The 14,946-nt window shown below is 40.7% G+C and overlaps 1 protein-coding gene across 1 annotated transcript in view; it reads right to left on the bottom strand.

Moving 5' to 3' along the window:
• ITFG1 (integrin alpha FG-GAP repeat containing 1) overlaps window positions 1–14,946 on the bottom strand; it is a 110,237-nt gene that overhangs the window by 78,596 nt on the left and 16,695 nt on the right. Inside the window, exon 7 of the mRNA XM_081924054.1 lies at window positions 2,736–2,797. Within this exon, the coding sequence (XP_081780180.1) occupies window positions 2,736–2,797 (62 nt within the window). The remainder of the gene's footprint in view (window positions 1–2,735; window positions 2,798–14,946) is intronic.

A 14,946-nucleotide genomic window follows, 5' to 3' on the forward strand; every position in this document is an offset into this window, starting at 1 on the left:
CCGCTCCGGCAGGAAGGTAAAGGGCATTTCCGTGCACTGCTCTGGTTCGCCAGAAGTGGCTTAGTCATGCTGGCCACATGACCCGGAAGCTGTCTGCAAACAAACGCCGGCTCCCTCGGTCAATAAAGCGCCGCAACCCCAGAGTCGGCCACGACTGGACCTAATGGTCAGGGGTCCCTTTACCTTTACCTTAATCTATAAACAACTCTGTGAGTGTAGGGAATACCCCAGCATAAACACATGGGGAAAAGTAGAACTTGATACTTTCTGGAACCAACATAATTCTGTCTTACTTTGGTTTTTTTAATGGATCTTTATGCCACCCTTCAGCACAATGGCCATGCAAGCATTTACTTGGATTTTCACACCTGATAGTTTGCAAATCATTTTTAATGACTTTGATTTGGGGAAAACCTGTGTAAAAAAATGGCCCCAGTGCTAATTAACAATGCACTTTCCCAACTTCTTTGTAGTGGATGCAATCAGTGGAGAAGGATTACGTTACCTATATCCATTTTCTCAACTACTAGAACAATTTGGTCACCACCCAAAAGGGTAGTGGCAGGAGAACACCACATACACTATACCAGAATAGCCACCTCCTGAATACTCATTCACATTTCCTTCCAAATAATCACTGCAATAAGAGGAGGAAACCCTGAGTAGATGGCTTCTGAAAAAAAACCATCACTAGTAGTGTGGATGCTCAGATGAGCTACCTGAGACTATATAACAGGCATCTCCAAACTTGGTCCTCCAGCTGTTTTGGGACTACAACTCCCATCATCCCTAGCTAACAGGACCAGTGGTCAGGGATGATGGGAATTGTAGTCCCAAAAAAATAGCTGGAGGGCCGAGTTTGGGGATGCCTGCTATATAACATACCCTGCTGCACCCCTGGGAATGGGACGGGACACAATGCAGTGTTCTTAGATGCAAACAAGGACGTTTTTTCTGGGTCAGAGGTGGTTCCTTAAAGCACAACATGAAAGTTAAGAGTTATGCTACTTGCCTCTGGACCAAAATTTTGACCCCTGGTTATGGCAAATAGAAGTTTATTGCTGAATAGGAAATCAGCACATGACAATTAGCAAATAAAACTTTTGACTGTATTGTCACTGGAACATGTCCCGCACAAGTCACATTTCAGGGAGCCTTGCACAATTCCTATTCATTGCAGCAGGGTCTTCCAAGCAGATGAGGTTTCTGGTAAGCTGTAATCATTGATGAGGCGTTGATGATCCTGTTTCTCTTGTACATATAGCCACTTCACAATGAGCTGTGATAAAACTAGGAAGTCTCCAATTACATAGTTTTTCATTTCGTCTGAACAAAGGAAACTAAGCATTTGTGTAGGATCTTGGCTTGATCCAAAGTTCCTAATCATAGTTTTCAAGTTCAGACAAAATGGCTAATGAGACACTTCCTGGTTTAATTGTGGCCCCCAGGAAAGAAGAAGCAAAGAGGCTCTGTGCACTGGCAAGAGGCTAGCACATATTCATGGCATAATAAACCAAGATAATCTGAACTGGGTCATTGTGCATCAAAGCTGGTTCCAATTTTGAACAACTTTATTTCAACACACCTGAATCATTAATGTGAATAATCCATTATAATAATGTTTGAGTGGCTCTGAAAACAATTTGGATTTTAAACTGCAATCTCCCATTAACTCAGAGTGTGTTTTCATGTACTTTAGTCATGTGGAAATTATTAGAACTGAAAAATTGAATTGTCTTCTAAACACTGTTGAACTCCTAGAACACTTCAAGTTCACTGAGGACACATTTATGTTAGATCTTCAAAAAACTGAAAAACAATATGCCAATGTTTGCAGAGAACTAGGAAATGTGAAGCAGATTATTCTGCAGAATAACCACAAAGTCAGTATAATTCTTACAATTCCTTCTGATCATGAAACAAAAATCTCTCTGAAACAAAAAGGCGTGGGGGGTGTCAGGTGACCCCCCCTCCACCCTTTCTAAATGGCAAACTCAGAAATAACCTGAAGTGCCACTCCTTTAAAATGATGTTCAAGTATCTGGGCATTTTTTAAAAAAGAGATTGTCATCAGAGTTGACTTTCTTCCTCTTGATATTTAATTTCTTTCATGATCAGCAGGAATTGTAAGAATTATACTGACTTTGTGGTTAGCCACTTGTCCTAAGATGGGTGATTCCTATTTTGCAACACACCAAATTGCACTGGGATGTCTTCCTTGGGAATTAAACAGGTGGGAAGAAGCCTGGATAAATAACCAAACTATCTTTTGCCATTTCTCCAAGGAAGAAATTTCAGCCATGTTTAAACCTAGACAAATGCCTACAGGCAACAAAGAATGAGCACTGTGTTGAAATCTTTTTCTTTGTAAGCCATCATGCTGACAAATTAAATGACAGTAATCTCATACAACAGATGACATCACTACAGGAGCCCTGTTAACGCACACATTAGGGCAGACTGATTGGTTTAATTGGCAGTCATGCTAAAATCCTGCAGAGGCAGGGATGCTGAGTAAAACATTGCCTCCAAGCAATCTTCGAAGTTTGAATGCGCTGAAGTTATATTTACTATAATGACAACTATTTATTCTTGAAATCAGTATGATCAGACAACCTCTTCATTTAACAGGCCCTAAGCATGCTTTTATTTTTATCTATTTCTTCTGTGCATCCTTTTATACATTTTAAAAAAAAAATATCTATCCTAAAACATTTACATATAAACTTCTTTACCTGATTAACCCAGATTTCAAACTGGATTTCATCGGACGGTGCTAATGTAGTAAGAAACAAATCTGTAAAGATAAAATAAAGGACAAGGTCAACAGGAGACCGAGAAATGTATCGTTTACATTTTGCTTGAGTATTTAATTCAGCCTAGGTACAATTAATCCTAAATATAAAATAATACATGTATGTATATCTTGCAGAAAGGTTCCCAGAATATACGTATTCTCTAGATTGGGGCAGGGAATGTGTGGCCCTTCAGATATTGTTGGGGTGTAACTCTCATCATCCCTGACCATTGGCTATGATGGCTGGGGCTGACAGGTAGCAGAAACCAACATTGGTAGGGCCACAGGTTTGTCATCCCTGCTGTATAACATTTTCGATTAGCACACTCATTCCTGTTAGGAGTACTATGGCTCCCAGCTTTCAATGAAACAAATGAAAACACTTCAAGTCAGTTCACATGCAACTCCAGATCACCCTTCAGCTTGTGCTCTGCAACTTCCTCCCCACTTATGGTTTCAAGAAGTGGTCTGCCACGACATCCAAAATAGGAAATGATGGCTTTCTCTTGCCCTCGCCCCACCAGGATTTGCATCAGCATCAAATTCTGATCTGAAAGCTGAAGACCATCCAGTTTGCCAATTCAGATAGAACAGCAAACTATAGTTGGTTCAAAATCAGAAGTCAGGGAACGAATTATAGTACCCAGAAAAAGGAGAGGGAAGGGAAAAGGGAGCATGCAAGCTAAAGGCTTAGAGTTGATGGCCAGACAACAGTTTTGCTATTACATCCAAATCATCCATTGTCTAGTTACAAAAAAAAAACCTTGCTAGAGGTTCATCTAGCTCTGGGAAGGTTATAAGCAGGGATAAATGGGATAGACCACTGTTTTTTTTCTTCCCAGCATCTGGCATCCAGAGCTGTATTGGTTCTGAACAGGGCACTTCCTAGCTATCTTGGCTAATAGCTGTAGGGCTCTATCCTCCACTAATTCATCTAATTCTTTTCTCAAAGCCACCTAAGCTATCCAGACCCATACGCAGAATCAAACCTGCAACCTTGGCATTATCAGCACCACAGTCTAACCAATTGAGCTAATGGCCATCACACTACTCTTGGTAGTACATTTTATTCAGTGGTTATTTTGTGGTTGTGCAACTAAATGGCTGGAAATACAACTTTTGCCCCAACCCAAAGCAAACTCTCTTAGCTAAACTCTACAGAAATTAAATCTGAATTGTCCAATGAGCAAAAAATCCTGCTTATTTCAAGGTGTCCGGCGCTGAAGCATTCAGAACAGGAATTTAAAAGCCAGCCACATTTTATTTTACAGGCTGTAGTTTGTGAGCTAAATTGAATTCTGAGATTTCTTTCTGTCTGAACAGTAACAAAAACACACTCAAGAACTAAAACAGTTTTTTGCAAGAATTGCATATTTACAATTAAAAACTTCTACCAATTTTGTACCAGGTGACTAATGCTTACAAATTTCATAGCTGATTCAGATTCTAAAACTAAAGAGAGAGAAAACAACTTTAGAACAAACAACAAATGTTGACAAGATGATCTACAAATTAAATGAAATTAAGATTAAAATAAGGTGTTGTTTGGCCAGAACACTGTTCCAGGGCCTGGGACAGGGGGACCTTGACTGACTCCAGTTACAAAAGCTGAGGCTGCCGAACAGACTCTTGGGTTGGGGACTTGTTGAAGGAAGTTGTTGCTGTTATTATTATTATTATCTTAGATCTTATTATGATTTATGTGGAAATTGCTTCAGCTTGTTGGTTTACTTTTCGATGTCTCATTTATTGTTTATCACAACTTTTGTTATGCTCGTAATTATGTAATATTTTTCACGGTGTAAGCTGCCATGAGCATGGTTTTGACTACGGAAAGGAGGCATACAAATAAAAAGATGTATGATGCAAAGAACCACTTAGAGATTTCAAAATATGAAATGATTTATAAATAAACTTTTATATAAATAAATACAAACACACGGAGGGAAGGGGAAGTTGAAAACACACGCACCACTTACACCTAGAGCAGCTCTCTGATTCTTTGCAAGCAAGTCCAGAATTTATTTTCATTTATTACATTTATATCCTGCCTATTGCCCCAAGAACTCGAGGCAGCATACATCCCCTCTCCTATTTCATGCTCACAACAACGCTGTGAGGTAGGCTAAGCTGAGAGACAGAGTGACTAAGTAACCGTCATGGCTGAGGGGTAATCTGAAGGTGTGTCTCCCCAGGGACTGAGGTTGAAACCTTTGTCCATTCTTTGCAAACATGATGCTTTCCATGTGTTGTTGTACCTATCAGCCACAACCAGCACAACGTGGCATACTGCTTAGGGACAACTGTAGTCAAGCGGTATATAAATTGTTTGAATAAAATAAATTATTTAGAAATCTTTTATTTCAACTTTCTAAAGAGAAATTCCCAAAGCAGCTTACCATATTTTGAATAAAAAATATACACATTAACAAAACCATGCAAGTTGGTATCTGTACTGGATCTGAACTCATTAAAACTGTGTTTAAAATTATTTTTATACAGTGGTACCTCGGGTTACATACGCTTCAGGTTACAGACTCCGCTAACCCAGAAATAGTGCTTCAGGTTAAGAACTTTGCTTCAGGATAAGAACAGAAATTGTGCTCTGGCGGCATGGCGGTAGCAGGAGGCCCCATTAGCTAAAGTGGTGCTTCAGGTTAAGAACAGTTTCAGGTTAAGAACTGACCTCCGGAACGAATTAAGTACTTAACCCAAGGTACCACTGTATAAGCAATTGTTTTCAGTGTTTTTATACAGGTAACCATTTTATTTGCTACAACACTAAACAGCTGGATTCAAACACCTACTGTAGCAACAAGCCCTAAACTAGGATAAGCTGCATGTACAAATGTGCACAAAGATCAGTGAACATCTATTTTAAAACTGCTCAGTGGAGCTGCACAGATGCCTGCCTGGGCCAAAGCAAACAAGTCGATACTATTATTCTAAAGGTGGGGTTCACAGATTGAGAGGTAAGTGATTAGCACAAGGCCAGAAATGAGAAAGATTCTGCCATTGCTACTAAGGAACTAGACGGGCTTGATGATCAACTGCAAATCATCCAGAGATTTCTTAGTTGGATCCTGATCTACCTTTTGCCTGCTGCTGCACTAGGTGCAAAGGGCTATAAGGTTCAATTGCGCTGGAAGGACCCAGCATGATATTGAAATTGAGGAAATGTGTTCCATACAGCTGGTTGCTACCAATACACTAGCTGCCTTATTTTGTGCCAAAGAGGTTTTAAGAGTTAGTCTTGGAAAGGTTCAGACACATTTCCCCTTATTTCTATTTCTATGTGTGGTATAGAGACACTTACAAATCATTTTTCTGCACCGTGTCAGAGGTGAGGTTCTCTACTCCCTAGTACTTTAAAAAAACACGGATGTCAGGAAGCAGCACAATAGTAGAAACCAACAGAAGCTCAACCGTGTATGAACAGAAAGTAGGTGGCTTCGCTGTACACGGTTGAATCCAAAGAAGCCATCCAATTAGGACATTTGCTTATGCGTCTCCAGCCTCTCCTCCTCCTGTGCCCTCCTCTAATCTATTATTAGGGTTTGTCTAACCCTCTGGAGCAGATTTGGGGTGGGAGGAATAGGAAGAGGAGAAGGAGAAGGAGAAGGAGAAGGAGGGGAAGCTATGCCGGGCAAGAAGAGGTCCTTGTACAAATATATTGGTCTTCAACTGGTGGGTCACCTGTGGGGGTCTGCATCCTGATCCAAGGTGGGTCGTAACAAGAGCACCATCACCATTGCAAATATTTAGTAAAATATTAATAAATGGGTTCTCAAATGCACGTTTGGGTTAAAAGTGGGTTCAAAAAAGTTGAAGTTACCTGCACTAATAAAATAAATAAAGTCCTTTCTTTAATAAAGATTTTCTTGAGTAACAAAAGTACATACACACAGAAGTACAACTGTTTTCGGTTCATAGAGTCCTTTCTACAGATCAGTTACATCTGATGGAGACACTAATGTTATAGACAGTATGATGTTGGGGGAAAAGTGCGGTGGGAAGAGAATGCGGAGGAGAAAGTTCATTGTTTTTGAAGCTTGCTAAAAGCTTTTATGATTAGGCAAGCATGCCCTGACATGTAATTTTACTATGTATAATTGTTCTTACAAACTATAGATTGCAAATTCTGTTGATTTTACTAAGAATTTCTTATGAATGTTTTAAATGATTTTAAGGAAATTGCTTAGAGAGTTTACCTTGGTTAAGTAACATACCATCAACCTTCTACGTTAAAATAAATTTGTTTTAAGGAAAGTGTACACACACAAAAAGCCACAAAGCAATAGGACTGGAATAATAACCATCTCAAAAACAAAATGGAGATTGGGTTTGTTTTTCTTAAAACCAGCCAACAACACAATGGCTCTGATGTTGGGCAGCTTAGCAATAAAACAAAACATGTGTTTAGCTATTTGCTGTGTGGGAGGAATAAATGTGAGGATTTGTTAAAAAAGACAAAAGCACAAGTCAAGCTACAAAGAGCTAACACAAAGATGATAATTTAAATGTCTACAAGGTTTGGTGAGTTTTTTTAAAAGGTGTTTATAGAGAGAGAAGCATGCTCTGTCTACTGTAATGCATGTTGCCTTTTCCTCATTTTTAGGATGAGATTGGTTTGTTCTGTTTGTTTTCTGAAAAAGGGGGAGAGGAGAAAGAAGAAAGGATATTGCCCCCCCAGGTAAGTGGCTGCCTAAAGCATCTAGCACAAATCACACAACTGGTACCAGCTTTGGGAAAAACTATGACAGCAACCCAGAAATGTACTTGTATTGCACAGCAGCCTTGAAGTAGGTGGTATCCATCTTGGATTTCAGCTCCACCTTGGGTCACAAGGAGAGAGATACAAAAAGACTATAGCAACACACTACTGGTGTTTCTGCTATTAAACTAAGAGCCGCCAACTGCAATGCTTCTTTGTTGATGGAGAAATGGGTGTTGCACACTCTCTCTCTCTCTCTCTCTCTCTCTCTCTCTCTCTCTCTCTCTCTCAACCCATCTCTACTGTGAGAGCCCAGTCTGTCTTGCAGAAAGGCAATCAGGTCAGTTTAGAAAAATAGGAAGCTGCCTTACACTGAGTAAGACCCATCTAGCTCCGTACTGTCTACTTTGACTGGCAGTGACTCTCGAGAATGACAAACCAGGTTTGCTCCCATCCTTATACAGTGGTTGTTGTTGTTGTTTAGTCGTTTAGTCGTGTCCGACTCTTCGTGACCCCATGGACCAGAGCACGCCAGGCACTCCTGTCTTCCACTGCCTCCCGCAGTTTGGTCAGGCTCACGTTTATAGCTTCGAGAACACTGTCCAACCATCTCATCCTCTGTCGTACAGTGGTACCTCGGGTTAAGTACTTAATTCGTTCTGGAGGTAAGTTCTTAACCTGAAACTGTTCTTAATCTGAAGCACCACTTTAGCTAATGGGGCCTCCTGTTGCTGTTGCGCCGCCGCACGATTTCTGTTCTCATCCTGAAGCAAAGTTCTTAACCCAAGGTACTATTTCTGGGTTAGCGGAGTATGTAACCTGAAGCGTATGTAACCCGAGGTACCACTGTACTGGTGGTGATGCTGGGGACTGAACCTGGGACATTCCACATGCAAAGGAGATAGTCTACCACTCGGCTTCTTCAAACTGAATTCCAGGTTAATGCATTACTCCCTCGGGGTCCCTTCCAACTTCACAATTGTATGATTCCCTTGGCCAATCCCAGCTCCATGCTGGTGTTTAAATTGGATATGGTTACGTCTTTGGGTTTTTTTGTGCATTTATTTTTGTACTGTCTTTATTTTAACTTTGTTAGGAACCCTGAGGGTCTCTATGGATTGAAACAGTAAGGTATGAGCGCCGAACAGACCCACAGCAAATAAGATCTGCAGCCTTGTTAGCCCACGGTTCAATGTGGAGGGCTGCTTTTAATATAGAGCCAATCTGGAATTATGATGTCAGGGAATCTGGTTGGCTTGTACCGCATCCTCAAATGTAAGGCCAACAAACAGTGCTTGTGAGAGGGGCAACTGTGCTGGAGTTGGCAGTGCAGCCTCTTGATCTGGCCAGGGTGCAAAGTGTAATGACTTTGACCTGTATTTCTCCAATAGCAATGCTACCTGGAAGACCAGGCATTTGGTGGATTCTAAAATACAACTGAATAATGTTATCACCTGCTGTTTCGTTTTTTTAAGCTGATGCTGTTTTGAGATTGTAAAACGTTTACTTTGTGATTTTATAGCATTATTTTATTCTATGAAGGTTCTAAATTATTTGTTTGATAGCTGTTGTGAGAGCTTTACTGGCAAAGGGCAGGATATTAATTTATTTCTAGGATTTATAAGTACATAAATGGCTTTGGGGGAGTTTTCAAAAAACCTGCCATGCGACACAGGGGTCACCTATTCAAAAGCTTTTTTAAAAAATCACACACCCTCTCTTTATATGCCCCTAGGCCTAGCCTAAAGTATATTTTTGGATGCTGCACATTCACACTCCTGGACTGTGAAATGAAGGACTGTATATTTCATAAAAACAGATTGCAAAAAAATTTCATATTCTGCTTCTTTGTGGAAACCTGAAATGTAATTACATTGAAAATAATAATAAAGCTAATGCATTTTAATCTTTGAAACATAAAATATAATCTTATAAACCATATTAAATTGGAGAATTTTCATTCTGCATTAAGTAACACTCACCTGAAAAACAATTATTTTAAAACACTTATTTTCAAGCATTACAGCATTTAGGCTGTTAGTGTTAGGGGAATGTGAAGGAAATACTGTAATAATTGGGCAATTCTGACTTTCTGTCCCCAGGTTTCAAAATATAGTTGCTATAATTGTTTTCTGCAGAAATTAGTCTGCAAAGTGTTTGCAATCTATCTCCACCTACATGGTACATCAAAACCATGTAAGCAACCTTGCTTATCGAGACAAACATAATTCTTATTTATTTGTGTCTGTTATGCTACAGTCACTTTATTCATTGATTTAATTTTATTTTTTACCTTGTGCTGAGCTTTAAACGTGTCTTTGGCTGGGATCAACAGAATTCATAACTAGTTCCCCACACCCAAGGAAGCTTAGGGTTGTTGTTTCCTAAGCAGCACCCCACCCCCATAATGCATGACAAATCTACAGAATCAGTTTGTGAAATGTCACTGGGATCTGCTGGTTGAATGATGTTGGGGTGGGGATATCAAAAGTCCGACTGGGTGTGACGAAAGTAGGTCTATGGTCATTCCCCTTATCTCATTCCTTGTCACAATCTTGCGAGGCCAAGCTGTTAATAAGTGCATTTAGAAACGGAGGCCAGAGACAACTGCATTTTCGTACAGTGCAGACACAAACCTTGGTTTATTAAGCTATTCTGTGCATGGGTGCAAGCAGATAAACAAACCACAAAGAGGTGGGCATAGCCTTATGCAATATGAACCCTGGATTGTGACTGGCTTCACTGTCATAAACCATGACAACTAAGCTGAAAACAACACTTGATTTCAGACTGACCTGCTATTGTGGTTTATTATGGTAAAACAAACTAATATCTTAGTTTCTAGTGGACTGTTAAGGTAGCCCACTTCATGGTTTATTTACCCTCTCACATGAAGGGAGGAGCAAAGAGGGAGGAGTGTTTGGGCGGTGTGCACCACTACACACACCAAGCACATTACAGCTTCAAAAACCAGCCTCATGGCGAGATGCAGGGGTAGGCAAAGTGGTCCTTCCAGATGTTGTTGGACAACAACTCCCATCCCCAATCATTGGCAATGATAGGAGCTGTTGATTGGAGGACACCATGTTGGCTACCCCCTGGCTTAGCGTTGCGTGAGAATGCCGCTGCTGCCTGACTTCAAACATTGAGTTTATGAATTTATAAGGCACTTAGCGAATACCTGAGAGATGTACAGAAATAGTTCTAGGCTGCAACAGGGACAACAGCATTGTCCGCTGATGTAATAATAAAAATTTTTAAGCACTGATTCTTTCAGATAGTACTAAATTAAGTAATTAAAAACAAAGCCTCAAAACAATCTATTACTGCTAATAAAGATTATCACAAAATATTTTACTGGAAACAAGGACAATTGGCGACTCCAGATTTCTAGAGCAAAGCCTTAAACAAATGTTTCAAAACTCAACTGATTTATGACAATAATTGTTAAGTACTGCACTGAGCAGAGATTATATTGGGCATAACTAACGGCTCATCTGTGAATAAGATCGACTACATCTACATTTTTAACCCTGGAGTTTCATTTAAACATACAGGTATTAAGATTTCTTCTCTACAGATAAATTATGTTTCCAATTATGCAGATCAACTGGGATTCATCCTCTGGGATTTTTACATTTACTGCATGGCAATGAGGACGGGAAATACCATTATTCTGCATGCAAAGTTTGCTGTGTTTCCATGAACAGTGGAAAAAACCCTACTCCACATCAGCAGGCTTTTGAAACTCATCATTTTTATGTTCAACAGTTCATAAGCCAAACATTATTGCAAGAAAACCAATTAATTTCTCATTTGCATTCAGTATCTGATTCTCATTACCAGAGGAAAAATATATCCCAACACAATCATGTTGCAAAAACATTAGCCCCCTGCATATAATTTGAAATGTAGTTCTGCAAAATACAGTTGCAAGCTCATAATGCTTTTTGGTAACCAATTATAGGCTACCTTACTCATTTAAAACCCTTTTACTAAGAATTATTAAAAAAATGTATCTTCAAGGTAGGCTATAAAATACAGTTTAAAAAATACAAGAACAAAGATAACAAACAGAAAAAGCAGCATCAGCTTCAGACATCAACAGATCCTATCAATGACGGCTCTTAAGAACCAATTTAAAGAGGCATTAAACCCAGTAAACATCCAGGACAATCAAAACCATATCTACCTGGTACCTAAGTGACATCAAAGACTGATAAGGGGAGCCAGATACACAATTGAGATGCTGCCACAAGAAAGACCCTATTTTTGTCAACCAGAGACCTTTTTTTTCTCAGAAGGTCAGAATGCCAGAGCTGAGCCTTTGGTGACTATATTAACATCCGGGCAGGTACATAGAATCAGAGGGCTAGTTTGCACCTAACACAGATCACAGTTAAATGGAGTGGCCTCAGTCAGCTGAGCAAGGCATCGGGTTTGCATGCTCCTCTCTCATTACAACCCCAGACCCTCCAAGTGTCCCTATTTTCCAGGGATGCCCCTGATTTACAGAAGCTGGCCCGGTTTCTGATTTGATCCCGGAATGTTACACTTTTCCTTAGGATGTCCCTATTTTCACTGGAGAATTGTTGGAGGGTATGGAGTTATCCAAGCCCTGAGCCATCTGAAGGCAATCCTGTATAGGGAAGTTTTTTTAAAATCTTTAATGTTATATTATATTTTTATATACAGTGGAAACTCGGGTTACGTATCGTCCTCCTTACGAATGCTTTGGGTAACAAGCTCTGCTAACCTGGAAGTAGATGCTCCTGCTTGCGAACTTTGCCCTGGGATGCGAGTGGAAGTCGTGCGCCAGCAGTGTGGCAGGCCCCATTAGCGAAAGCGCGCCTCATGTTAAGAACGGTTTCAGGTTAAGAACGAACCTCCAGAATGAATTAAGTTCAGAACCGGAGGTACAACTGTATGCTGGAAGCTGCCCAGAGTGGCTGGGGCAACCCAGTAAGATGTGTGGGGTATAAACAGTAAAATTATCATTATGGAATGGGACGTCCCTATTTTCACCATTGAAATCTTGGAGGGTATGCACCCCACACCTCCATGAAAAGGGCTTCAGCTGAGGTTACTTTCAATTTCAAAGAATCTTGGCTTAGTATGACGTGTGAACCAGGAATAGGGATTTAAAAACAAGCAATTGGTAGTTACACAAGCCAGGTTTTTAAACTACGATTGAAGTGTGGAGTGTGCAAGCCCAATGCTTTGCTCAGGGGCTTAGCCACACATTGCTAAACCACACTTTAGTATCATGGGACAAACCAGTCAGAATATTGGTTCCATGGGGAAAATCCAGCTAGAAGCCCAGCCAGGTTCACTATACAAAATGCACATGAATACATAGCTTCTCACGTGCAAGGAAAATCATGCTACGTACATAATGGAAACTACTCTAGGGTCATTAGCACAGGATTCTTTGGAGGGTAATTGAAATCAACATTAAGGGTAATTGAAATCAACATTAAGAGGGCAGCAACAGCAGCTAAGGAAATTTAAAGGATTTGTCAGGTTCCCCAAGAGAGGAGTGCTTTGCTTTTCTTTTCCACTCCACACCGCAAGTGCCACAATTGGCAAGGATAAGCATTCCTAAAATAAAGTCACCTGTTAACAGCAATTAAAGAAGGGTAAACTAACTCGTGCTGCCAGAGGACAGCACAAATCCTGAGCATTGCAGGGTACAGGTACGTGTGTGAAGGACCAACTCCCCTGATTTGGCACTTTCCAGTCTTTGTAGTTCAACCCCATCAGCCCCAGTTAGCATGGGGAGTTGTAGTCTAAAATATCTAAAAAGTTCCGAGTTGGGTGGGGGGCAGTGGGGCTGGTGAGGGACATGAGAGGAAATCTTTTCCCCTTATGATGGTTACAGGATTACTAACAGGTTTGAATGGGAGGAGGAACCATCTGGACAGCTGCCTGAATTGTTCCAATTACAACCAGGTTTATTAATAGATTCTGGCCCTTTTCTCATTAAAAGAATGTTTTGTTGCCTTTACTTTATGTATACTTCTTCATTTCACACATGTGCAAATATAGTGGCGGTGGTGGAGAAGGAACCCTAACCCCAGAGAGGGGAGGTTGGCTCCCTTTTTGTAACCCTTCTGCTGGCAGGCTAAGACCTTTCAATTGAGACAAGCTTTTGAAAGCTAAGGCGCAGATGATACTATGACTGGGCTGCTGTCAAGTCAAACTGCATTTTATTTACAGGTTCTAAACGGGTTCCGATGCGTTTTAATTATTGTCCTTAACTTGTTTGTTTTTATTACTTTGTATTTCATAATGCTGCTTTAAAATGTTTTAAGCCGCCTTGAATCCAACTTGGGGGAAAGGCAAGATGTTAATACATTAAATAATAATGAAAATAAAAATTCATTTAACTACATAGATGCAAGCCTGTGTGGTTTGAAGCTGCCACCAACTCTTGCTGTTCTCACTTGGTTTGCTGCCTGCCCCCTTCCCAGCTTGGCATAGGCCAGTTGCCCTGCTTGCTGTGATCACCAACAGTGCTCATGACAGCAGAAAATGCATGGCAACAGCAACGAAGGGTGGGAGGGAGCCACTCTGTCCTCTTCCCAGAAGCCTAGGTAAATCTCACGACCCTCCTCCACTTGAACCTCCAGCACCCTTGGCAGTAGGGCTACTGCAGCAGCAGGACTGCATTACTCTGCTATGCAGTTTACCATCAGAGCAGCACAGAAATGGCAGTGCCCAAAATGGATTAATGATCGTACCAGCCAAATCTCCCTGTGGCATCCTCTGCCAGGGTGCAGTCAGGGCAGCTAAGAGGGCAGATGAATGCAGATAAGAGATGAACATGTAGTTATGAATGGATGCCGTTATCCCTTCCAATTCAAATGGGCTCTGACCCCAGAGTGCTTTTAATTTCTATTTGGCAGCTTGTATTGCGAAGTTATTGGGCTGCATGCTCAAACTCAGGCTTTAGATAGTCTTGTAATGAACAGGATACGAGGAACAGGTTTGTGAATTATTGTCCAACTAGCAGATTTATTGCTAGAAGGAAAGGAATTGAGGCAGTAAACAAAGCAGCGCCTTTGCTTGTGTAGGGAGGGATGTTACCTGCATTACAATTAGCAATGCACAGGGCAGAAAGGCGCCGTCTCTTTCCCTGAAATGTCTTTGCTTGCCTCCGCAAAGAACTGATTACACAAAGCATCCAACATCTCGAGCAAACAGCCAGCAGCACATCAGGTTACGCTTTTTTGCAATGCCTACACTGTACGAGATGTTTAAAGAGAGAAACACACGTTGAGATTTGCATTGACTGCTGTTGAGCAAAATCTTTGCAGACAGCCACTTAATTCTCTTCCCAACACTCATTGTTTCCATTTATTCCAACAGAAGATATCTTGTGTGACATTTACGTACTTATTTTTCTTCACTGCAGACGATTTAATGGAACTCA

The sequence above is a fragment of the Podarcis melisellensis genome (assembly GCF_964234715.1).
Source record: "Podarcis melisellensis genome assembly, chromosome: 8".
In the NCBI taxonomy this organism is placed as follows: domain Eukaryota; kingdom Metazoa; phylum Chordata; class Lepidosauria; order Squamata; family Lacertidae; genus Podarcis; species Podarcis melisellensis.